The sequence below is a fragment of the Dama dama genome, chromosome 14, assembly GCF_033118175.1.
Source record: "Dama dama isolate Ldn47 chromosome 14, ASM3311817v1, whole genome shotgun sequence".
Taxonomy (NCBI): domain Eukaryota; kingdom Metazoa; phylum Chordata; class Mammalia; order Artiodactyla; family Cervidae; genus Dama; species Dama dama.
In genome coordinates this window covers 26,935,573-26,961,758 of record NC_083694.1, presented here as the reverse complement: position 1 = coordinate 26,961,758, position 26,186 = coordinate 26,935,573, and the positions used below count along the sequence as shown (strand labels likewise).

Here is a 26,186-nt window from a genome sequence, read left to right as displayed (position 1 = left end):
CTTCTGTCTCTGTTATTCTACTCTTGGTTCCCTCCAGAGTGTTTTTGATCTCATTCATTGCATTATTCATTTTTAATTGACTCTTTTTTATTTCTTCTAGGTCTTTATTAAACATTTCTTGCATCTTTTCAATCTTTGTCTCCAGGCTATTTATCTGTAACTCCATTTTGTTTTCAAGATTTTGGATCATTTTTATTATCATTATTCTAAATTCTTTTTCAGGTAGATTCCCTATCTCCTCCTCTTTTGTTTGACTTGGTGGGCATTTTTCATGTTCCTTTACCTGTTGGGTATTTCTCTGCCTTTTTATCTTGTTTAGATTGCTGTGTCTGGACTGGGCTTTCTGTATTCTGGAGGTCTGTGGTTCCTTTTTATTGTAGAGGTTTTACCCAGTGGGTGGGGTTAGACGATTGGCTTGTCAAGGTTTCCTGGTTAGGAAAGTTTGCGTCAGTGTTCTGGTGCGTGGAACTGGATTTCTTCTCTCTGGAGTGCAGTGGAGTGTCCAGTAATGAGTTTTGAGATGGGTCTATGTGTTAGGTGTCACCTTGGGCAGCCTGTATGTTGACGTTTAGGGCTATGTTCCTGCGTTGCTGGAGAATTTGCTTGGTATGTCTTGCTCTAAAACTTATTGGCTCTTGGGTGGTGGTTGGTTTCAGTGTAGGTATGGAGGCTTTTGGACGGTCACTTATTACTTAAAGTTCCATGTAGTCAGGAGTTTTCTGGTGTTCTCCGGTTTTGGGCTTAAGTCTCCTGCCTCTGGATTTTAGTTTTATTCTTCCTGTAGTCTCAGGACTTCTCCAACTATACAGCACTGATAATAAAACTTCTAGGTTAATGGCGAAAAGATTCTCCCCTGTTAGGGACACCCAGAGAGGTTCACAGAGTTACATGAAGAAGAGGAGAGGGAGGAGGGAGATAGTGATGAGCAGGAGGAGAAAAAGGGGGACTCAAGAGGAGAGAGACAGATCTATGCAGTTGTCTGTTCCCAGAGTGTTCTCCGTAGCCCAGACACCCACCAAGATTCACAGAATTGGATTGGGAAGAGAAGGGGAAAGGAAGAAATAGAGGTGTTCTGAGGTAGAAAACAGAGAGTCAAGATTGGGAGAGAATAATCAACACACTCCTGAATAAAAATGGGAACTGAATTTTGGATTCTTAAATGTTCACAATTTATATCATATATTGAAAAAGAAAAATTAAAAATCTAGAGTAGAGATTAGACTCTTAAAAATACTATATTAAAAACAAAAACCAAAACACAAAAAAAATTTTAAAAATATATATGAAGTTCACTTTAAAAAATAGGGCTTCTCTTCTTTTTTTTTTTCTTTTGGTAAGGTTATAGTGTATTGAAAATGAAAATTAAGGAGTAGTAGAGGAGTACTAGAGGACTTTAAAAGAAATAAGAGAAAAAGAAAAATAGAAAATAGAAGAGAAAAAGGAGAAAAAAAGGAAAAAAAAAAAAAAAGAATTTTCCCTAATTAAAAAAAATCGTAAAAATCTATGAAAATGAAAGTTAAGGAGTAATGGGGGAGTAATAGGGAATTTTAAAGGAAAATAAAAGAGAAAAAAGAAAAAATAATTTTTTTTTTTTTTTTAATTTTTTCTTATTTAAAAAAAAAAAAGTAAAAATATATCTAGGAATTTCTCTGGAGCTGTTGCGGTCAGTGTCGGTTCGGCTCAGTTTCAGATATCTCCTCGTTCCAGCTTACACTTCTCGATATCTACAGACCTCTTCCGGTGTAATCGGTGTTTTCTACAGGGATTTTAATCTGTTGCACCGCTCTCTTCTGAAGCGGTTCCCTTTGTTTATTTGGCTTCTGTTTGCCGGTTTCTTCAGAGCCTCATTTCCGCCCTGACACAGGCGGGCGGAAGTGGACTCTTACTCAGGTAGCTAGTTCCGTCGCGCTGTGGGGAGGGGCTGGCGCTGCTTTCTCGGTCTGTGCTGCTCAGGCTCCCGGCTGTTCTATATGGAGCGCGCCCCGCGCTGCACGCAGCTCCAGCCCTCGGGTGTTCCACAAAAGCGCGGAACAAAAGGCTGCGTCCGCTCCGTGCCCTCCCCGTCAGAGCGGTCCAGGCAGCCAGGAGCTTGACAGGCGCACTCTCTCCAGATGCGGCGCACCCGTTCCCTTCCGCGGTCCCAATCTCGGTTTCCGCCGGCGCCAGTCGGGTGCGCGCGCCTTCTGCCCTCCGCGTCCCCAGCCCCAGTCCCCGCCCGCGCCGGTCGGGTGCCTGCGCCCTGTGTCTCGCCGCGACCTGCTCCCGCCTCCGGCGGGTCTGGGCCGGTCCGCAGTCTGCGAGCTCTTCTCTGGACTTTCTCGGTCCCTTAGTTCTGCGAACTGCCGGCAGCGTGTTCGGGCCGGTTAATTTTCTCTCTCTTCCCTGCTCTCCCACAGTTCAAGTTGGCAACTCACAAAAGCTCCCTCCGATTGTCCTCAGGGCACTCAGGCCCGGACCCTACCCCAAGCAATGCCGCCCGCTCCTCTCCGTGCCGCCCCCACTTGCTGGTGGCGATGCGGGTGTCTGGGGTACTTTTCTGCTGAGAGTTGCTTTTAGGCACGTAATCTGTGGGTTTTATTTATTGTTTCTCTCCCAGTCAGGTTGCCCTCCTAGATTCAAACACTTCCCCCAGGCCCGCCAGTGCGAGGATTTCCCAGTGTCTGGAAACATCCTCTAAAGACTCCCTTCCCGGGACGGATTTCCGTCCTTAGCTCTTTTGTCTCACTTTTTATCTTTTATATTTTGTCCTACCTCCTTTCGAAGACAATGGGCTGCTTTTCTGGGCGCCTGATGACCTCAGCTAGCGATCAGAAGTTGTTTTGTGAAGTTTGCTGTGCCTTCAGATATTCTTTTGATGAATTTGTAGGAGAGAAAGTGGTCTCCCCGTCCTACTCCTCCACCATCTTGGCTCCTCTCCGAATTACATGTTTATATCATTTTTTCCTGGTTATAGAGTGGTACCTTTTTTCATTATATTGTAAAAATGGGTAGTGAAGAGGAAAAGTAGACAACAGGGAAAAGGCTGTATCATGCATATGAAGTGCAATTGGAAAAGAGAAGAATGCATGTAGTCATAACCCACCATGTACAGAAGTTATACGTGATATATATGATCTCTCCCTTAACAAAATTAGTCTGGGAGTGAGGATGGAGATAGAGTGAGGAAGAGAGAGCTTTCCTGAAAACATGTGTCAGTTCTAAAAATCCCATATGAATAAGTACATATACAAAGTCTGCAATGTAACTGCTCATCAGAAAAGTGCTGACGTGAACAGAGTGACTCATAGATCCAGTTAGGAAATCTGTAAAAGTTAATTGCTCCAGAATTTTAAGGACTGGTGGTATTATTTAATAAGAACTGATAGTTTTACAGAGGATCAATAAGTATGTACTTTTTTACAATGCAGAATAGGCAGACTAGATGTATCAAGATATGCAAGAAGTTTGTAGGAATCAACTACTAGAGCTTTTGAAAGTTTCTATTTGGGCTAGGGGATGTGTCAGCATATGATAAAAAATTACTAAACCTATGAAGAAACAGAAAAACAGGTTCTATAGTTAAGACCAAAAGCAAACAAGAGAATTAGATGCTAGGGTGACTCAGATATTGGAATTAGTTTCAAAATATATGTTATAAAACATGTTCAAGAACTTAAATGTAAATGTGGTCATAATTAATGGGAATATCACAGATAAATGGTAATTACTTATATAAAACAAATAGAACATTAAAAGTATAAATGGTCTTAAAAGCATATTGAAAACAACAAAAAGAGTCAATGAACTTCAGAATAAATCAGTATAAATGATTCATTGTGAAAACATGGAGGAAAAAAGTGGAAAAAACATTCATAGAGCCTCAGAGACCTGTGGGACAATATTAAGCAAATAATAAACATATAACTAGTGTTCTTTAAAAAAGAGAGGCACAGTGGCATGTAAAAAGACAAAAGATTTGATTTTTTTTCTTCCAGTTTTATTGAGATATAATTGACATACAGTATTATAGCGTCCCAGGTGGCACAGTTGGTAAAGAATCCGCCTGCCAGTGCAGGAGACACAAGAGATGTAGGCTCGATCCCTGGGTCAGGACGATCCCCTGGAGGAGGAAATGGCAACCTACTCTAGTATTCTTGCCTGGAAAATTCCATGGACAGAGAAACCTGGTGGCCTACAGTCCATGGGGTCTCAAAGAGTTGGACTCAACTGAGTATGTGTACATGCACACACGTGTACACACGCACAGACAAACACACAAGAGTCAAGTGTAGGTCATAAAGATTTAACTTACACCCACAACATTTCCTGGTCTCAGAGAAGTGACCTATTGTAAGAACTCCTGTGCTTCCCAGCAGCTCACTTCCCTCTGGTCACCAGAGCTATATTCTCTAGGGGTGCCCCCTATGTGGGCTGCCTGGATCCTTCTGTTGTGGTGGACTATTTATGGGCAGTCTGGTAGGTGTGGCTGACCCTCCTTCTGGTTGGTTGCTAGGCTCTGCCTTGTGGAGGGCTTCTGTCTGTGGGCTAGGTCATCAGGTGGCTGGTTGTGGAAAGGGGTGGGGAGTCCTGGGACTGATGCTGGCTCACTGGTGGGTGGAGCTGGGTTTGGGGTGGGTGGTTGCAGATCTAGATCTGGGATCCCAGATCTAGTGCTGGTAGGTGGGCCAGTTCCTGGCATGGCTATCTGGGGGTGGGGGTGTGGTCTGGATATCCCAAAGTTTGTATCAACAGAACTGGATCTTGGGGCTACAGATTGAGGGGTCCAGAGCGTCTAGTAGCAGCTATCAGCCTGCTGTTGGCAGACCGGAGCCCCTGGTATTCCCTGGGCTAGTGTCCCACCACTGGTGGATGGGGGCATTTCCACCAGGCGCAGCTAGCTGAGGGGCTAAAGGTGTCCCAGAGCTGGTATTAGCCTGCTGGTGGCTAGCACCAGGACTCAGTGGGTCTTGGGCTGGTGCTGGCCTGCTGGTGTGTGGGCTGCATCCTGAAATAGCAGGCCCTAGGGCTGTGGTGGTCCTGGGCCTGGTGTCCACCCAGTGGAGGATGAGACAGGGCATCAGATCCCCTAGCTGGTGCCCACCCCTTGATAGGTGGAGCCGGGTCCTGGATTCTCCATCTGCAGGACTGGGATACTGGAGCTGGTGTCCACCTACTGATAGGTGAGGCTCGGTCCTGGGGCTAGTACCAGCTCACTGGTGGGTGGAGCCAGTCCCAAAGTCCCTGGCTACAGGGCCCTAGGGGTGTGTTGGTGTCAGTGGTCGGTCCTAGGCCCTCTGGTGGATAAGGCCAGGTCCTGAAGCAGCTGTGGGCTCAGAGACTCCCTGCTGGCCAGCTGGTGGGCGGAGCTGTGTTCCCGCCCAGCTAGCTGCTTGGCCTGAGGTGTCCCAGCACTGGTGTGGACAGGCTGGTGGGCGGGGCCTTAGAGGGAGGATTAAAACATGGCGCTTGCCAGCACCAGTGTCATGGTTGAACAAGCTTCCAGAAATGCCTGCCACAAGTGTCTTTTTCCCCTGGATGAGCTCTACTTGGCTCCTGCCTCGCAGGGAGGCTCTCCGAGATCAGCAGGTGGGTCTAACCAAGGTTCCTCTTGAATTACTGCTCTTGCACTGCGTCCCAGAACGTCTGAGGTTTTTTGTGCACCCTTTAAGAATGGAGTTTATTTCCCACAGCCCTCTGGCTCTCCTGAATGTACGCCCTGCTGGCCTTCAAGGGCAGACGTTGTGGGGTTTGTTTTCCCGGTGCAGGGCTTCTGGTTTGGAGAGCCACAACTGGAAGTTTGTGGAGTTCAGATCCCTTGCTCCTTGGGAAGAACTTCTGTAGAAGTTGTGATTATCCTCCCCTTTGTGGGTCACCCTTGTGGAGGTATAGTTCTTGGCTGTACTGCACCCCTGTCCCTCCTTCTTGTCTGGTTATGGTTCCTTTATGTCTTTAGTTGTAGAAGATCTTTGCTTGTCTTCTGCTCTTTCTCATCAATATTTGCTCTGTAATAGTTATAATTCTGGTGTGCCACTGGAAAGAGGTGAGCTGAAGATCTTCCTACTCCGCCATTTTGGCCACTTTACTCAAATTTAATTAAAAAAAAAAAGTACGGGTCTTTAATACTCTTGGGCTTTCCGGGTCACTCAGTGGTAAAGAATCCACCTGCCAGTGCAGGAGATGCAAGAGGTCAATCCCTAGGTTGGGAAGATCGCCTGGAAAAGGGAATGGCAACCCGATCCAGTATTTTTGCCTGAAAAAATACTGTAGCCCATCAGTCTCTCCCGTGCATGGGATCACAGAGTCGGGCATGACTGAGTGACACACACATACCACATACCACACCTTAGTACTCTAAACCCCAAGTCATACAACCCACATGTATACACAACCCCATAATTAGGGCAAATCTTGAAAGCAATCTTAGGAAAACAATATATATGAGGAACAGTGATACAGATAGCTGCTGACTTCTCATGGGAAAAGAACCCTAGATGTTACATCAAATGAAAATTTCAGGTTGAGGGGAAATGATACTAAATGGAACCTTGACTATACAGTAAGAACACCAGAAATGGTAAATGTATGTATAAAATGTAACTGTTGTGTTTCAAGTTTCTTAAATTTGTTGTGAGGGCATGCAGTATTAATTATTAGTAGAGTGTAGTAAGTGAAGAGTGGATATTATAAGCCTTAGAATATTAAGGTTCAAAAACCTTAGTGTACATCAGATTAGCTGAAGAGCTTTATAAAGGACAAATTGCTGGCCCCCGCCCTAGAGTTTCTGATTCAGAGAGTCAGGGGTAGAGCCTGAGAATTTGCATTTTAAGAAGTTCCCAAGTGTCAGGTGTTGACACTGCTGGAGTGGGCTGTACTTTGAGAATTGGTAAAGGAATTTCTTTTTTTTTTTTAATTTAATTTTTATTAAGGTAACTGGTTTATAACATAAGTTTCATGTGTATATTTTTTTCTTCTCCTTACACTGTAGCATGCTCACCACAAAAAAATGTAGTTCTTATCTCTCACCATATAGGTGATCCCGTTTATCTGTTTTACCCCCAACCCCCCATCTGGTAACGACTACTCTGTTTTATGGCTGAGTGGTATTCCATTTATGGTCGTCACTATTCTTTTTTTTTTTTTTTTTTAAACAGTGGAACTGTATTTAGTATGTATGTGTGTCTATGTGTAGCATATCTTTTTCCATTCATTCATTGATAGTCACTTAGGTTATTTCCATATCTTGGCTGTTCTAAATAAAACTGTGATGAACATAGAGGTGCATATATCTTTTTGAATTAGTATTTTTGTATTCTTTGGATAAATACACAAGTGGGATAGATATCGATAGATCATGTGATAGTTCTAATCTTAATTTGGAGGGGACTGTTTCTCCATAGTGACTGCAGCCGTTTACATTCTCACCAACAGTGTATGAGGGTTTCCTTTTCTCCACTTCCTTGCCAACCCTGTTATTTCTTGCCTTTTTGATAATAGCCATTCTAACATATGCGAGGTGATATCTCGTTGTGTTTTTTTTTACTTGAAGTACAGTTAATAAACAATTTTGTGAATACAGTTCCCTGTGCTATACAGTAAGTCCTTGTTGCTTGTCTGTTTTATGTATAGTGGTTTGTTAATTCCGTACCCCTAATTTACACCTCCCTCTCACCTCCCTCTCCCCTTTGGTAGCTACAAGTTTGTTTTTTATGTTTGTGAATCTGTTTCTGTTTGATATATAAATTCATTTGTATTATTTTTTAGATTCCATATACAAGTGATGTCATATAATTTGTCTGTCTGACTTACTTCACTTACTGTTATTCTCTAGTCCATCCATGTTGTTGCAAATGTTTCATTCTTCTTTATAGTTGAGTAATATCCCATTGTGTGTGTGTGTGTGTGTGTGTGTGTGTGTGATATATATATATATATATTCATATCTTCTTAAACCAGTCATCTATTGCTGGGCATTTGAGTTGCTTCTGTCTTGGCTATTGCAAATAATACTGCTATTTGCAATGCTGATAGACACTGGGGTGCGTGTATCTTTTCAGATTAGAGTTTTTCTCATTCCTGGATAAATAAATACCCAGGAGTGGGGTTGATGGATCGTATGATAACTCTATATTTTGTTTTTTAAGGAACTTACAGACTGTTTTCCATAGTGGCTACACCAATTTACATTCCCACCAATAGTGTATGAGGGTTCCCTTTTCTCCACACCCCCTCCAATATTTTTTTTTCCAATATTTTTTATTTGTAGACTTTTTAATGATGACGATTCTGACTAGTGTGATGTGGTGCTTCATTCCAGTTTTGATTTGCACTTCTCTGATAATTAACAATTTTGAGCATCTTTTCATGTGCCTTTTGGCCATCTGGGTGTCTTCATTGGAGAAATGTCTGTTTAGATCTTCTGCCCACTTCATGATTAGGTTGTTTGGTGACTTTCTGTGGTTTTTTTTAATTGAGTCATGGTTTTGATTTGCATTTCCCTAACAATTAGTGATGAATATCTTTTCATGTGCCTGTGGCCATCTATATGTCTTCCTTGGAAAAATGTCTATTCAGCTTTTCTGCCCATTTTTTAATTGGGTTGTTTGTCTTTTTGTTGTTGAGTTCTTTATATATTTGAGATATTAGCCAATTAATGTATATATGAGTTGCAAATATTTTCTCCCATTTGGTATGTTGTCTTTTCATTTTGTTGATGGTTTCCTTTGCTGTGCAGAAACTTTTTAGCTTGATATGATCCCATGTATTCAATTTTGCTTTTGTTTCCCTTGCCTGAGGAGACATATCCAGAAAGATATTGCTGAGATCAATGTCAAAGAGCATGCTACATGTGTTTTCTTCTAGAAGTTTTATTGTTTGAAGTCTCGCATTCAAGTCTTTAATCCATTTTGAGTTGATTTTTCTGTATGACGTGACATAGTGGTTTAGTCATCTTTTGCATCTGGCTGTCCAAGTTGAAGGAATTACTTTTTAAAGTGTTGAGAGATATACCTAAAAAGCCAATAAAGAAATTAAATTAACATACTAACAAATTCTCAGTTAAGTGAAAAGATGACAGGAAAGAAAGGACAGAGAAGTAGAAAATAAATAGCAAGATGGTAAACTTAAATCTCACCCTTTTAAAATTATATTAAATCTCAGTGAACTGAATACTATACTCAAAAAGTAGAGATTATCAAACTGAATTTATTATTTTTTTTTTAAAAAGTCACACTCAACTACAGTTGACCATGAACAGCACCGATCTGACATGTTTGAATTGTGCAAATCCATTTATTTGTGGATTTTTTTTTCAATAAACATTGACAATTTTGGGGGAGATTTGACAGTGTGAAAAAACTTGCAGATGAATTGCTTAACCTTGAAATATTGCTTAACCTTAAAAAATTTTTAAAGTTAATATGTCATGAATGCAGAAGATATATGTAGACATAGTCTATTTTATCATTTGCTTACCACAAAATAAAACAGTAAAATTTATCAAAATTTACTCCCACAAACATAATCTATACATTTACCATTGAGAGAAATGGAAGCAAACATAAAGATGCTGTATTAAACTGTAACTTCTCAAAATTAACTGTAGTGCACACTGCACTACTGTAAAAATTCCATAGCAACCTTCTCTTGCTATTGCAGTGAGCCCAGGTGTTGCAAGTATCTGCTTAAAATGCTGTGTGATAGTAGTCATCTCCATGTGATCAGTTTGTCTGCAGCAAAATACATGTGATTGCCTTAAAAAGTGATTTCTTACAGTTCTCAGATATTTTTCATTATGTTTAGTGCAACATCATAGACTATGAATAATTTCATAGGGCCCATGTGAAGTGCCACAGTGATACTCGAGTTGCTCCCAAGAAGCAGAGAAAGGTTATGACACTACAAGAAAAAGTTGAATTGCTTGATATGTATTGTAGATTGAGGTCTTCAGCTGTCATTGCCCACTATTTCAAGATAAATGAATCCACATAAGGACCAGTGTTTAAAAAAAAAAAGGAAATTTGTGAAGCTATAGCTTCAGCTATGCCAGCAGGCATGAATACCATGCATTTTTTGAAATATATTTTTATCTCATAATGAAAATGTAGCTCTTATGTGAGTGCAGGATCGATATAAGGAAGACAGACCTATGGACTCTGATAAGACAACAAAGCAAAAGGGATTGCAGGATCTAAAGCTGAAGAATTCAGTGCCAGCAAAGGATGGTTTGATAATTTTCAAAAGAGGTTTGGTTTAATAAATACCAAGATGATAGGAGAAGCAGCTTCTGCCAACCAAGAGGCAACAGACAGGTTCCAAATGCCCTTAAGGAAATCATGGAAGAGAAAGGATATCTGCATGAACAAGTTTTTAATGCCAACAAGTGTCCTATTCTGGGTTTTAAAAAAATGCCTTATTAGTAAGGAAGAAAAGCAAGCACTGGGATTTAAAGCAGAAAGAGATGGGCTAACAACTGCAGATACAGTTGGGTTTATGATCAAGACTGCCCTTATATATCAGAGAAGGCAATAGCACCCCACTCTAGTACTCTTGCCTGGAAAATCCCATGGACAGAGGAGCCAGTCCATGGGGTCGCTAAGAGTCGGCCATGACTGAGCGACTTCACTTTCACTTTTCACTTTCATGCATTGGAGAAGGCAATGGCAACCCACTCCAGTGTTCTTGCCTGGAGAATCCCAGGGATGGGGGAGCCTGGTGGGCTGCTGTCTGTGGGGTCACACAGAGTCGGACACGACTGAAGCGACTCAGCAGCAGCAGCAGCAGCAGCCCTTATATATGAAACTGCTGGCCTCGGAGCCTTGAGGGGAAAAGGAAACATGAGCTGCCAGGCTTTCGGTTGTACAGCAAGGAGTCCTGGATGACAAAACCCCCTTTTCTGGGTCGGTTCCATTGATGCTTTGTCCCTGAAGTCAGGAGCTACCTTGCCAGTGAGGAACTGCCTTTTAAAGTTCTTTTGATATTGAACAATGCCCCTGGCTACCCAGAACCCCATGAGTTCAGCCCTGAAGGCACTGAACACAGATACAACATGTATAATTCAGCCTCTAGCCTTAAGGACCTTTAAGGCTCGTTACACATGGTACTCTATGGAAAGGATTGTCATCGCTGTGGAAGAGAATGCAAATAGAGAAAACATGGCGAAAATCTGGAAGGATTATATCATTGAAGATGTCATTGCTGTTATAGAAAAAGTCCAATAGAGCCAGTCAAGGAAATCATGACAGAGATTGCAGCTGTATGGGGTGAGTGGGGGGAAGGTTGGGGGTTTGAGATGCAGATATTTTCAAGAACTAATAGACACCACACCAGAGGAATTAACAGCACAACTTGATGGAGATGATTGCTTCCGAATTAGTGCCACAAAAATAAGGCAGAAGACATAAAAGAGGCAGTGCTAAGAAATAGATCAGCATCAGACAATCATGTGTCATCAGGGAAATGCACACTGAACAGTGAAATACCATTATAGACCTACTAGAGTGGCCAAAATCAAGAACTTGACAGCACCAAACATTAGTGAGAATGTGGAGCAACAGGTGAGAGTGCAAGACGGTACAGCCACTTTGGAAACCTGTTTGGCAGTTTTTTACAAAGTTAAATATATTCTTACCACATAATCCAGCAGTCACACTCCTTGTTGTTTACCCAAATGAGTTCAAAACTTATTTTTGCACAATAAAGTGCATGTGGATGTTTACAGTAGCTTTATTTGTAATTGTCAAAATTGGAAGAACCACTGTGTCCTTCATTAGATGAATAAACTGGTACATCCACACATGGAATATTATTTGAAGCTGAAGTGAAATGAGCAGGAATTCCCTGGCAGTCCAGTGGTTAAGACTGTGCTTCCACTGCAGGGGGTGCAGGTTTGATCCCTGATTGGTAACTAAGATCCCACATGCTGCACAGCCAAAAAAGAATAGATAAAATAGCAATAAGAATTAAAAAATAATTATACATATAAATGACTGATCAACTAGATATCTATATGGAAATGAGCCTTGACCTTTCCTCATGCTATACAAAAAGCTTAATTTAAAATGGACCAAAGGACTAAATGTAAAAGCTGTAACTATAAAACTTCAGTAAGTAGACACAGGAAAATATCTTGTGATCTGTAAGTAGGCAGAAATTTCTTGGATCTGACAAAAAAGTAATTATCAAAAAAATAAAGGTGATTTTTACATTAGGCTTAAATTTAAAACTTCTGCCCACTAAAAGCCAACACCAAGAAAACAAATAGGCAAGCCATATACTAGGAAAAAATATTTCCAAATCTTATATCTGAAAAGGGACTACATCTAGAAAACATAAATAACTCATTTAGTGATAAATACAAATAATTCAGTTAAAAAATTAGACAAAATACTTGTGTAGAGGCTTCCCAGAAGAAGATATATGAATGGTCAATAAGCACATGAAACAGCACTCAGCATCAATTAATCATCATGGAAGTGCAAATTAAAAGCATAATAAAATACCACTACACACACCAGAATGGCTAAAATTGAAACTCCTGATAACATCAAATGTTGACAAAGATGTGGATCTACCATAATTCATTGTTGATAGGATGGTGTACCACTTTGGAGAAAAGCATGACAATTTTTAAAATTAATTTATTTTAATTGGAGGCTAATTACTTTACAATATTGTAGTGGGTTTTGCCATACATTGACATGAATCAGCCATGGGTGTACATGTGTTCCCCATCCTGAACCCCGCTCCCACCTCCCTCCCCATCCCATCCCTCTGGGTCATCCCAGTGCACCAGCCCTGAGCACCCTGTCTCATGCATCAAACTTGGACTGGTGATCTATTTCACACATGGTAATATACATGTTTCAGTGCTATTCTCTCAAATCATCCCACCCTCGTCTTCTCCCACAGAGTCCAAAAGTTCTTTACATCTGTGTCTCTTTTGCTGTCTCACATATAGGGTCATCATTACTCTTTCTAAATTCCATGTATATCATTAATACACTGTATGGTGTTTTTCTTTCTGACTTACTTCACTCTGTATAATAGGCTCCAGTTTCATCCACCTCATTAGAACTGATTCAAATGCATTCAATAGCTGAGTAATATTCTATTGTGTATATGTACCACAGTTTTCTTATCCATTCGTCTACCGATGGACATCTAGGTAAAAGCATGACAATTTTTAATAAAATTAGATTTATGCCTGCTCTATGACCTACCAGTTCTGCTGCACAGTATTTTAAGTAAGAGAAATGAAAAGTGCTATTCGCAGAAGGCTATGTACAAGAATATTCATAGCATCTTTTTCCAATTTTATAGCCAAAACCCAGATTCACGCCAACAGTAGGCAAATGGATGAACATAACATGGAATTGTCTCACAGTGAAATATAAATTGACAATAAAAAGAAACTACTGACGTTTAGATTAACTTCGGACAGTATGCTAAGTGAAAGAAGCTTGAAAACTAAAAAATGTGTATTATATGGTTCAATTTATATGAAGTTGTAGAACAGACAAAATTAGTTTATGGTAGAAAAATATTGTCAGAAAAGTGGTCACTTCTGAAGAAAGGATTGCCTGGGAATGGGGATCTTTCTGGGATAAGAATATTTCATGACTTCATAAGGATGGATGATTTCATTTGTCAAAACTTATAGAATTATATGCTTACGTTTTCATTTTACCTAGAGAGAAATGTTACCTAGAGAGAAAAAGTATATAATCAAGCAAAATTTCACACTCCTTATTGGGAAGAAAATTCTTAGTAAAGAAGAAGTAGTAGACAGATTTTTCCTCAAAAACAGCAACAAAGGAATTTTTAAAGTAACTGATTTGAGATTGTGCAGTAAGTGAAAAAGCAACCGGTAAAAAGTGACTGTACATGATTCTTAGATACACAGTTAAGAACACAAGAATTTTGACAAACACCAAAATGATGGAAAATTTGAATAGTGGAGAAGTTTTGGGGAAATGTCTAGACATCATACTTTAGCCACATTGTATTAATTTAAGAAGTTGTTCATCCATTGTCCTGTGCTCTGAGTAGTTCTAGAACTCTATGTAGTCAGAGAAGTCAGGGTTTAAGAAGAGATTTTTTAAATGATTGGCTTGTTAAGAAATTTAAAGAATTGGAACTGTCCTAAAAGTAATGTAGGTTATCTAAGTCTCTTTTTGTTGCATTGTGTATTTGAGCCTATAAACAGTCAGAGGAGTAGAGTGGCCGTGTAATTATCACCCACATGAGGGTCTTCCGAGAGTAGGGGAGGAGATGCTCTTAATAACTGAGGTAGGGTAACAAGTGTAAGTGGACACTGTCTAGTATGATTTATGGATTAGTAGGATTTACTCTGCCTGATGTTTTTGAAATTTCTTAATTGTAAAGTATTCTCAAAACCTTAGGATAGAGGAAGTGCTGATAACAACAGCAATATTTTTCTCTTACTTTCCTGACCAGGAGTGCTTTTCACCCCTGAGTTATCATGTGTAATATACTAACTTACATTGCTGCTTTTGCTTCTGTTATTTTAGGTTTGCTTTGTCGGCACCAGTAATCTAGTACAGAAATGGCTGTTAATGAGAGGGCTGCCTTAGAGATGAAGATGTTTAAATATTTTTAAAAATCTTTGAACCAGTTAAGTAAAACTGGTTAGAATTTAGTCATCACTCGAACTGATAGATACTCCTATAATAATAGGGGAACTTGATTTAAAATATAGGTCTGTGGTAGAGGGACATAATGACATCCACATAAAAAATTATGGAAATGTCTTCTTTTTGTTGATTTATAAAAGCAATACATTCTCAAAGCAAACAAAACAAAAATACCACAGAAGTGTAGAAAGAGAGTTTTCTCTAAGGTTTATAAATCTCCCTCTAAAGTTTGGTGTATTTAAGTATACAGTATATATCAGAACATAAGATGGTCCTCCGTCCAGAATATATTTGAGTTCTTACACTATTCATGTTATAAGTATTCTCTTGGCTTATTTTATATAACGAAGTCTGCTTGATGAAGACTCAGTAATTTCTAATTTCTTTTTGTTTCGGCTGGAGAAAGTACTCTGTATAGTTTTACTTATTTTAACGTTGTTGAGACTTGTTTTATGGCCTGTCATTTGGTCTGCCTTGCAGAATGTCCCGTGTGTATTTCAAAGGACTGTGTATTTTGCTGTTGGGTTGATCATTCCATATATGTTAGGTCAAATTGATTGATAGTGTTATTCATATCTTCCATATTCTTACTGATTTTCTGTTTTATTGTTATATCAGTTACTGAGTGAATATTAAAATCTCTAACTATAACTTTATTTTGTCAGATTTTGCTTCAGGTATTTTGGTGCTTTGTTAAGGTGCATATTTATTTATACTTGTCGTATTTTCCTGATACATTGACTCTGTTGTCACTATGAAATGTTCCTCTTTGTTTCTGGTATTATCACTTACCTTTGCTGTTGTTCAGTGGCTGAGTCACGTCTGACTCTGTGTGTGTGTGTGTGTGTGTGTGTGTGTGTGTGTGTGTGTGTGTGTCCGACTCTTTTGCAACTCTGTGGGCTATAGCCCGCTCAGCTCTTCTGTCCCTGGGATTTTTCAGGCAAGAATAATGGAGTGGGTTGCCATTTTCTTCTCCAGGGGATCTTCCCAACCCAGGAATCAAACCCACATCTCCAGCATTACAAGTGGATTCTTTACTGCTGAGCCACGAGGGAAGCTCATGCCTTGTCTTCCGTTTTTATTATATAGCCATCCCAGTATGTAACAGTTGTTACTGTGGTAAATGTTTTTCCATTCTTTCACTTTTAACCTGTTTGTATCTGTGAATCTGAAGTGTGTCTCACGCGTATCCCAGTGTTCATCACAGCACTGTTTACAATAGCTAGGACATGGAAGCAACCTAGATGTCCATCGGCAGACGAATGGATAAGAAAGTTGTGGTTCATATACACAATGGAATATTACTCAGCTGTTAAAAAGAACGCATTTGAGTCAGTTCTAATGAGGTGGGTGAAACTGGAGCCTATTATATAGAGTGAATTAAGTCAGAAAGAAAAATAGCAGTACAGTATATTAGCGCATATATATAAATGGAATTTAGAAAGATGCTAAGGACAACTCTATACGTGAGACAGCAAAAAAGACACAGGTATAAAGAACAGACTTTTGGATTCTGTGGGAGAAGGTGAGGGTGGGATGATTTGAGAGAATAGCACTGAAACATGTATATTACCATATGTGAAACAAATGACCAGTCCAGCTCGATGCATGAAACAGGGCTCTCAAAGCTGGTGCACTGAGGTGGGAGGGGGGATCGGGATTGGGAATACATGTAAATCCATGGCTGATTCATATCAATGTATGACAAAACCCACTGGAAAAATAAAAAAAAAAAAAAGCTGGTGCACTGGAACAACCCAGAGGGATGGGATGGGGGATGGAGGTGGGAGGGGGTGTTCAGGGCAAGGGGGACACATGTATACCCGTGACTGATTCATGTCAATGTATGGCAAAAACCATCACAATATTGTAATTAGCCTCCAATTAAAATTAATTAATTAAAATTTTTAAAAACAATAAAATAAAGTGTGTCTCAGACACATGTAGAAGTATATAGACAGCATATAGTTGAGTCTTGCTCTCTTTAAGCCAGTCTGTAAACCTCTCCCTTTTTAAAAATTTGAGAAATTTTTATCTAATTGTATTTTTTATTGAGGTATAATTGACATCTACCACTAGTTTCTGGTGTACAAGATAATGATTCAGTATTTGTGTATATTATGAAATGATCACAATAATTCTAGCTAATAACGATTACCATACATAGTTTCAAAAAAGTTACAACTGTTTAAAGATTTACTTTTTTAACAACTTTCAGGTTTATAATTCAGTATTAATTATAGTCACCATGTTTTACATTTTGTACATGGCTTTTTGTATGTTTACAATTTTAAAAAATTTTATAGAAATATAGTTGATTTACAGTGTGTTGGTTTCAGGTGTATAGCAGAATGATTCAGTTATATATGTGTGTTTGTATGGATGTGTCCATGTGTGTATATATATATTCTTTTTTAGATTCTTTTCCATTATAACTTATTACCAAATATTGAGTATAGTTCTCCCTGCTATCCAGTAGGTCCTTGTTGGTTATCTATTTTATATAGACTTAACTTACTTTATACTCCTTCCCTGTGGTGGCTCAGACAGTAAAGAATCTGCTTGCAATGCAGGAGACCTGAGTTCGACCCCTGAGTGGGGGAAAATCCCCTGGAGAGGGGAATAGCAACCCACTCCAGTATTCTTGCCTGGGAAATCCAGTTATTTTATAATTGAAACTTTGTAACTTTTGACCCCCTTCACCCTCTGCTTTTTAATCAGTGATTAGTCTGTTCACAGTTAATGTAGTCGTTGATATGGTTGAATTTATGCTAAAAAACCTCTTGATGAACGTGAAAGAGGAGAATGAAAAAGTTGGCTTAAAGCTCAACATTCAGAAAACTAAGATCATGGCATCTGGTCCCATCACTTCATGGCAAATAGATGGGGAAACAGTGGAAGCAGTGTCAGACTTTATTTTGGGGGGCTCCGAAATCACTACAGATGGTGATTGCAGCCATGAAATTAAAAGACGCTTACTCCTTGGAAGGAAAGTTATGACCAACCTAGATAGCATATTAAAAAGCAGAGACATTACATTGCCAACAAAGGTCCATCTAGTCAAGGCTGTGGTTTTTCCAGTGGTCATGTATAGATGTGAGAGTTGGACTGTGAAGAAAGCTGAGCACTGAAAAATTGATGCTTTTGAACTGTGGTGTTGGAGAAGACTCTTGAGAGTCCCTTGGACTGCAAGGAGATCCAACCAGTCCATCCTAAAGGAGATCAGTCCTGGGTGTTCATTGGAAGGGCTGATGCTGAAGCTGAAACTCCAATACTTTGGCCACCTCGTGTGAAGAGTTGACTCATAGGAAAAGACCCTGATGCTGGGAAAGATTGAAGACAGGAGGAGAAGGGGACGACAGAGGATGAGATGGTTGGATGGCATCACCGACTCGATGGGCATGAGTTTGAGTAAACTCCAGGGGTTGGTGATGGGCAGGGAGGCCTGGCGTGCTGCGATTCATGGGGTCGCAAAGAGTCGGACACGACTGAGCGACTGAACTGAACTGATGCCTGTCATGCTGTTTGTTACAGTGTGTCTCATCCTTCATGCTCCTTTGTGCCTCCTTTACTGCCTTCCTTTGTGTTAAGTACTGTTTGGTATACAAATTTTACTTAGTATAGCTATATAGTTAGGATTTGTATATTAGTGTACAAATTTAGTAGACAATTTTAATTTCTTTGTTATTTTTAGATGGGTGTGTGTGTGTGTGTGTGTGTGTGTGTGTATTGCTCTGGGAAATACAACATGAAGGTTTTTTTTCCAGTATGAAGTTTGAACATATCACAATCTAATTAATACTGAATTAATTCTGATAAAATATAGCAAATTTACTCCACTATAGCTCCATTTTCTCCCACTTCCTTATTATTGTCATCATCAAATGTGTTAGATTGATAATTGTTGCTTTAAATAATCTTACTTTTTAAAAATGAAGGAAATAGAAAAAGTGTCGTATTTTGTATACACTGTTTTTTATATGCACCCACAAATTTACCATTTCTGGCATTTTTCTTTTTTTGCTGTGGGTTTTAGTTACGGTCTGGTATTGTTTCCTTTTATCACAAAGGATGTGTTTTAGTATTTCTTCCTATCTTGTCTAGTAGCAGCAGATTCTGTTTTGTTTATCTGAAAATGTTTCCATTTCTCCTGCATTTGTGAAAAATAGTTTCACAGGATATAGAATTCTTGACTGACAGTTTTTTCTTGTTAGCACCCTATTGCCTTCTGACTTTCATCGTTTCTGATGAGAAGTGAGAAATGTACCTGTTCATTGTGCTGCTATTCTCCTACATGTGATGACTCGTTTTTCTCTTGAAGCTTTCAGTATTCTTTCTTTGTCCTTGGATTTTGAAAATCTCACTGTGTTGTGTCTAGATTTGATGCTCTTTATATTTATCCTGTTTGAGGTTTATTGAGTTTCATTGATTAGTAGGATTTAATTTTAAAATTAAATATGGGAGATTTTTGGCCATAGTTTCTTCCAGTTTCTTTTTCTGTTACTTTCTCTCCTTCCCTTTCCATCTCTCATTACAAATATGCTGGTACACTTGATACCTTTCTCCAGCTCTTTGAGGCTGTCTTGATTTTTCTTCAGTCTTCCGTTCTCTGTGTTCTTCTGATTGGATAATCTCTATCTTGATCTCTCTTTAATAAAGTAGAATCCAAACTTATTACAATATATTATCTAAAATGTTCCCTGATGCTTTTCTTCATATCGTCTTTTTAACTCTAGAGTTTCTGTTTTGTTCTTTTGTACAGTTTCTGTGAGATTCCTATTAAGTCATTGTCTTTAATTCTCTGAACATATTTTTAAAACCTACTTTTGAAGACTCTGCTAATATATCGTCTCTTTCAGTTTCTACCTGCTATACTTTTATTCTGGGTAAGAATCACACTTTTTTACTTTATTACATGTCTGGTAATTTTTGGTTGAAAACTAGATATTTTAGATAATGTATTATAGCAAGTCTGTTTTCTATCTCTGTGTGTGTGTGTGTGTGTGTGTGTGTGAATTGTTGTATTTCCTTTAGTAACTTGCCCTGGGAGCTCAGATGGTAAAGAATCTGCCTGCAACCCAGGATATCCTGGGTTCAATCCCTGAGTCGGGAAGATCCCCTAGAGAAGGGATGGCAACCCATTCCAGTATTGTTACCTGGAGAATTCCATGGACACACATGGAGTCACAGAGTCAGACGTGACTGAGCAACTGACACTTGGTGCAACCACCGATATCTCTGCGCAGTTTTTGTTTGCCCTTTTATTTATTTTTAATAAATAAAGTCATGCAGACTTGGTGGTCAGCCAGCGACTTAGGCAGAGGTTTTACTCAAACCTCTTAATCCAGAAAGGCCTCAGACTAGTCTGTGTGTGTAGCTGGGTAACACATACAAAGCTGATGTCAGTTTCCAAGTCATCCTTTAGTTTTTGCTCTTTACCAGACTCTCTTGGGTCTTTCCCACCAAATCACATAGTTTTCCACTTAGGCAGAAATTTATGGAGAGTTTATTTCAGTCTTTTTATGGCTTTCTAGTTTACAGGAACTCCCTCTTAAATTCCTGCCTGTTCTGCCACTCACCTCAGACAGGACTGCATCTTAGGCTTCCAGAGTTGTAGGGTTTTCTTATTCTTTCCTCATTGAGTTCACCACTCTTAGCTAACACACTCACAGGTTTTTACACACTGGTCCACAACCAGTCTGCCCCTCTGGCAACAAACAGCACTGTTTCCATGACCAACCATACACTAGAAAAACTCTTCACCAGTCAAGCTATTGGTGATGGTGGCATGTGAGTAGCCTCTTGCAAAAAGGCCACTGAGTTCACTTATCCTTACCTGAAGTTCTAGCAATTTTCTAACAGGCTCATTTCTTAATTGTTTTCTGCATTTAGTCTATTTCCAGTACCTTGAAATGGTAGTCTTTGACAGTCTTGTACAGGTTTATACAAGTCTTTTTGCACAGAAGAATCAGCAACCTCTTCATACTGCCATAACTAGAAATTCTAATTCTCTGTTTATTCAACTTTATTGCTCCTATCTTCTATATACCTGTTTAATTTTCCCTTAATTGGTCAGTCAAAGACTAAAAATGATATTTTAGTCTTCTGCACTCGAGTTTTTAATCAGTTGATCCTTTTAAATAGCTTTGCATTGAACATTTGTGTTCTATTAAAATGATATCATTTTTATGTGTATAAAAATAGAGAATCACCATGGACAGAGGAGCCTGGCAGGCTACAGTCCAAGAGTTGGCTACAACTAAGCGACTAAGCACAGCACACAGCAAAATGTGTCATTTTGCCTAGTTTAATGTCTTAAATGTTCTTATTTTTTCACTCATCCTTGTTGTTTCCTTGGATTTTCCTCATGTTATTTCAAACTGTGAATTTAAATAATAGTGGCACAAGAATTCATCTATGTGAGGGATCCCCAAGACCACACCCGGGTTTGGTTTGGTGATTCACTAGAAAGAGTCAAGTGTGTGTACAAGTGTGCCCAATCGCTCAGTTGTACCTGACTCTTTGCAACCCCATGGACTGTAGCCCAACAGTCTCCTTTGTCCATGGGATTTTCCAGGCAAGAATACTGAGTTGGGTTGCCCTTTCTTCCTCCAGGGCATCTTCCTAACCCAGATATCAAACCTGCATCTCCCACATCTCCTGTATTGGCAGGTGAATTCTTTACCACTGAGCCACCAGGGAAGCCCCAGAAAAACTCAAGAATACTTGGCAAATAGTTGTGTTCATGGCCATGGCTTATCACAGAAAAGGATACGAAGCAAAATAAGCAGAGGGGAAAGTCAGTTCAGTTCAGTGGTTCATTTGTGTCTGACTTTTTGCAACCCCATGGACTGTAGCACTCCAGGCCTCCCTGTCCATCACCAACTCCTGGAGTTTACTCAAACTCATGTCCATTGAATTGGTGATGCCATCTAACCATCTCATCCTCTGTTGTCCCCTTCTCCTCCTGTCTTCAATCTTTCCCAGCATCAGAGTCTTTTCAAATGAGTCAGTTCTTCTCATCAGATGGCCAAAGTATTGGTGTTTCAGCTTCAACATCTGTCCTTCCAGTGAATATTCAGGACTGATATCCTTTAGGGTGGACTGGTTGGATCTCCTTGCAGTCCAAGGGACTCTCAAGAGTCTTCTCCAGCACCACAGTTCAAAAGCATCAATTCTTCGGTGCTCAGCTTTCTTTATAGTCCAACTCTCACATTCATACATGACCACTGGAAAAACCATAGCTTTGACTAGACAGACCTTTGTTGGCAAAGAAATGTCTCTGCTTTTTAATATGCTGTCTAGATTAGTTATAACTTTTCTTCCAAAGAGCAAGTGTCCTTTAATTTCATGGCTGCAATCACCATCTGCAGTGATTTTGGAGCCCCAAAATATAAAGTCTGTCACTGTTTCCCCATCTATTTGCCATGAAGTGATGGGACCGGATGCCATGATCTTGGTTTTCTGAATGTTGAGCTTTAAGCCAACTTTTTCACTCTCCTCTTTCACTTTCATCAAGAGGCTCTTTAGTTCTTTTTCGCTTTCTGCCATAAGGGTGGTGTCATCTGCATATCTGAGGTTATTGATATTTCTCCCGGCAATCTTGATTCCAGCTTGTGCTTCATCCAGCCCAGCATTTCTCATGATGTACTCTGCATATAAGTTAAATAAGTAGGGTGACAGTATGCAGCCTTGACGTACTCCTTTCCCTGTTTGGAACCAATCTGTTGTTCTGTGTCCAGTTCTAACTATTGCTTCCTAACCTGCATACAGATTTCTCAAGAGGCAGGTCAGGTAGTCTGGTATTCCCATCTCTTTAAGAATTTTCCAGAGTTTGTGGTGGTCCATATAGTCAAAGGCATTGGCATAGTCAATAAAGCAGAAGTAGATGTTTTTCTGGCGCTCTCTTGCTTTTTCAATGAGTCAAGGGAAAAGTTACAAGGGGCCAAAGTCCAGAGGAAAACAGGTGTAAGCTTCCAAGAGTCCCCTCCCTGTGGTGTCACACAAGACTTGCAGTATTCCTTCAGCAGCAAGTTGTAACCACACTTAAGAAATGTTCTCTACCAGGGAAACTCATTACTCAATGCCCAAGTTTTCTATAGGGGACTGGTTACGTAGGCACCTTTTGCCTGGCATATGCAAGAATTGGAAATCTGGTAACCACATTGTTTGCATAAACAGTCTGGGCACAGTAAACCACCTTTCTTAGTATGGCAACAGTGGGAACACTCTCAAAGTTCAGGCTCCCAGAAGTCAACCTTGTAGGCTACCCTTTCTAAGGATAGCAGTTTGAAGCCTAGTAAATCTTTTCCGCATAGCATCCTTGTCTTTTTTTCATTTGAATTATTCCTAGTGCTTCATTCATGAGTATAATGACCAAGTTTCTTTTGTTGACTTTTTTAAAAAGTATTTTCCCCCTAGTTTGGTAGATATATGGTTTCATTCACTTATCAAATTAAGGATCACCATTTATAGTTTTGTTGTTTGTTTCAAAAGTTTTTAAATTATTCTTCTAAACCTAAATACCTTTTTTGGAAACTTTAATAGACAGCAGTACTGTACTTTCTCCACTTTGAAGTACATGCTTGGAGCAGTTCTGTATGTGGTAGTTTTTTGTATCCTAAATACCATAATGCCTTTTTGTTTCTTTTTTCAGCACGATTACGTGGTGTTCATGATGGTCTCTTCACTGGACAAATAGATGCTGTGGATACTCTTAACGCTACTTATAGAGTAACATTTGATAGGGCAGGGCTTGGAACTCATACTATCCCTGACTATGAAGTTCTTGTGAGTATTTATTTCACAGTACATATTTGGTTTATGCATATAAAATATGTTTTATAGAGTGTTCTTAGTGGTTGTGTGTATGATAGAATCAAATTTCAAGTCACAAAGGAAGAGATCTTTAGGGGGTTCCCAGCCCTGCCTCCTGGACTCCTGGAGCAGAACTCTAATTTTCTTCTACATTTTCCAGAGTCTAGCATCCCTCTGCCTTCCCCACATCAAATTATAGTGTGACACAACTGATCACTCTTGACTAAATAGCTACACAACACTTGCACCTGGGGAATAGCTACACAACACTTGGGTTTCAGCTGTTTTTATAAAACAACTGAAACAAGTTGTTTCAGTTTACAAAAACAAGTTGTTTTGTAAAACAACTTTGAAGGTTGAAGTAACATCTTATAATTTGAAATATATATATTTTTTATATGTTCCTATTTTATCCTCAGAATATACAAGTTGGATGTTAATAACCTCCACTTTTCATAAGGTGAAACTGAAACATAAGTACATTAGGTAATTTATTCAAGGCTTTCAAGATGGATTCTTGCCAGGTTGAGTCTTGAATCCAGATCTTTTGAACCTCTGATATAGTCCATTAAACTTTGAACCATTATTTCATGATCATGCTTAATTTAGCAATGTAATGAAAATTATATACTTTCCTAACTAGTTAAAATATAAAGAATAAATATAACTCTGATAGTTTTTTTAATGAGTAATAAACTTTTTGAAAAAAAATTGTTTGCCTCTAAGTATTATGGAAACTTAACTCTTTGCATTAATCCCCCTGCCTCTTCCTTCCTTTGTTATAAACTTGCTTTTCAAGGATTGTGAACTTACAATTAAAAATCAAAATTTATCTCCTTAGTATAAAAATAGAAGACTCTTTTTCTGCTCCATACTTTTAAAAAAACTGTGACTCTGCTTATTGTAAGAATTTCCTTATCAAACGTACTTTAGAGAGGAGTAGGAGAGAAAGATAATTTGGACTAAATATAGAGCAAGGTATATCAATCTTATTTTTTTCATTAAAGGATGAAATTTTTAAACCTCCCATTTCAAAAAGGAAAAATTACTCTTCTGTTGCATTAATGTAATTTCCTTTATGAATCACCAAAACATCTCTCCCTGGCCAGATAAGAATTGCCTTTAATTACAGTGGGTAATACTCAGATAGTCTTTAACACAGAGAGAGCCAAGGGTGGCCATAGATCACTTTCCTTTCTTTCATAGATCACTTTCTTCTGTTTTGTGGATTCAGCATCTTAGTAGCCAAGTAGTATTCATATTCTGATTTAAGTTCTAGCTGTTTGATCTTCGTAGTTAATATATTTTATGATAAATCATAATAAACTAGTGTGCATTTAATGCTAAAATAGAATTTTTGTAAAACTAAAATGATTAGTAAAGTTCTTCAAGTTTTGGGGCCTGTTCTCTTTTCCCAAAGAGTAATGAGCCTCATGAGACGATGCCAATTGCTGCCTTTGGACAAAAACAGCGGCCTTCTCGATTTTTTATGACTCCACCACGGTTACATTATACTCCTCCTCTCCAGTCACCGATTACAGTAAGTAATATTTTTTAAATATCACCAGTAATTTAAATGATTATTATGAATGTAAACTATGTTCTTACGAAACATACATTGATTGTAGTAACTTTAGGTGGTGCCCACATTATTTTGAGTTGTCAGATATTAAATAAAAAGCTAATAAAGTAAATAAAATAGTTACTTCAGCTTGGAAATATTTTCCTTTTTATAGGATTTTTAATACAATATTAATTATAATAGAATTTGCTCTTTATTTAAAAATTTTATGAGAGTTCCTACTGTGTAGCACAAAGAACTATATTCAGTATCCTATGATAAACCATAATGAAATAGAATATTTTAAAAATGTAACATGTGTAGAAATGAATCACTTTGCTGTATAATAGAAGTTAGGACTGTATTATAAATCAACTATATTTCATTAAAATAAAGTTTTAAAAAATTTAAATGCTTCATTTTGAAAGGTCAGTGGTTAAAGGGTTCCCTTTTATTCCCACAGGATAATGATCCCTTATTAGGACAGTCACCTTGGAGAAGTAAAATTTCTGGCTCTGACACTGAAACGTTAGGTGGTTTTCCAGTAGAATTCCTTATCCAAGTGGTAAGAATTGCTCTGAATATTTTGCTCATTTGTTAAAAAAAATTCAATACCTTTTGTGTTATTAAAGTTGAAAATTTTTCTAGGACCAAATATTTTTACACTTTTAAAATCATTGTGTTTTAAGAACTCTGTTATTTCCAACAAAGCTTGAAAATAAGTTATAACAGCCAAAAAAGACTTAGAGGTCTATTTTTGTTGGGCTTTTCTTGGATTGGGTTCTTATTATTTTGCTATGTTAAGGACTCTAGTATAAGTGTTCTAGCATACACTCTATGAAATGAATGGTTAGCTGTTAATAAATTGTATAAATATAAAGGTTTTTATTTAGTAACCTCAGTAATCCTGCCATTATCAGTCACCTCAAAACTTAAGGTATGTTGACCAACTCTGGTTAGCAGGAACTTTAGTTTTTTTCTGAGACTACAAATAGCTATTCATTTGCTAAGTACTTAATAATGAGACACAAAGAAATCTAAAGCTAAAGTGAAACAAATAGCACTTATTATATAGAACAGTTTCCTTGAATAGCCTGACTCTTAATATAATGAGCTGTTTGTTTTGAAAATTAGGTTGAATAAATTATTTAGTTTGAATCATAGTCTAATGATGTTTG

General features: G+C 38.7%; 1 protein-coding gene across 2 annotated transcripts in view; it reads left to right on the top strand.

Annotated features, from left to right (window-relative positions):
• The window catches only part of LIN9 (lin-9 DREAM MuvB core complex component), a 91,251-nt gene that overhangs the window by 35,467 nt on the left and 29,598 nt on the right, over window positions 1–26,186 (top strand). For both annotated transcript variants that reach the window (XM_061160161.1, XM_061160162.1), the window contains exons 8-10: window positions 23,287–23,420; window positions 24,868–24,987; window positions 25,472–25,573. In XM_061160161.1, coding sequence (XP_061016144.1) covers window positions 23,287–23,420; window positions 24,868–24,987; window positions 25,472–25,573 — 356 coding nt within the window. The remainder of the gene's footprint in view (window positions 1–23,286; window positions 23,421–24,867; window positions 24,988–25,471; window positions 25,574–26,186) is intronic.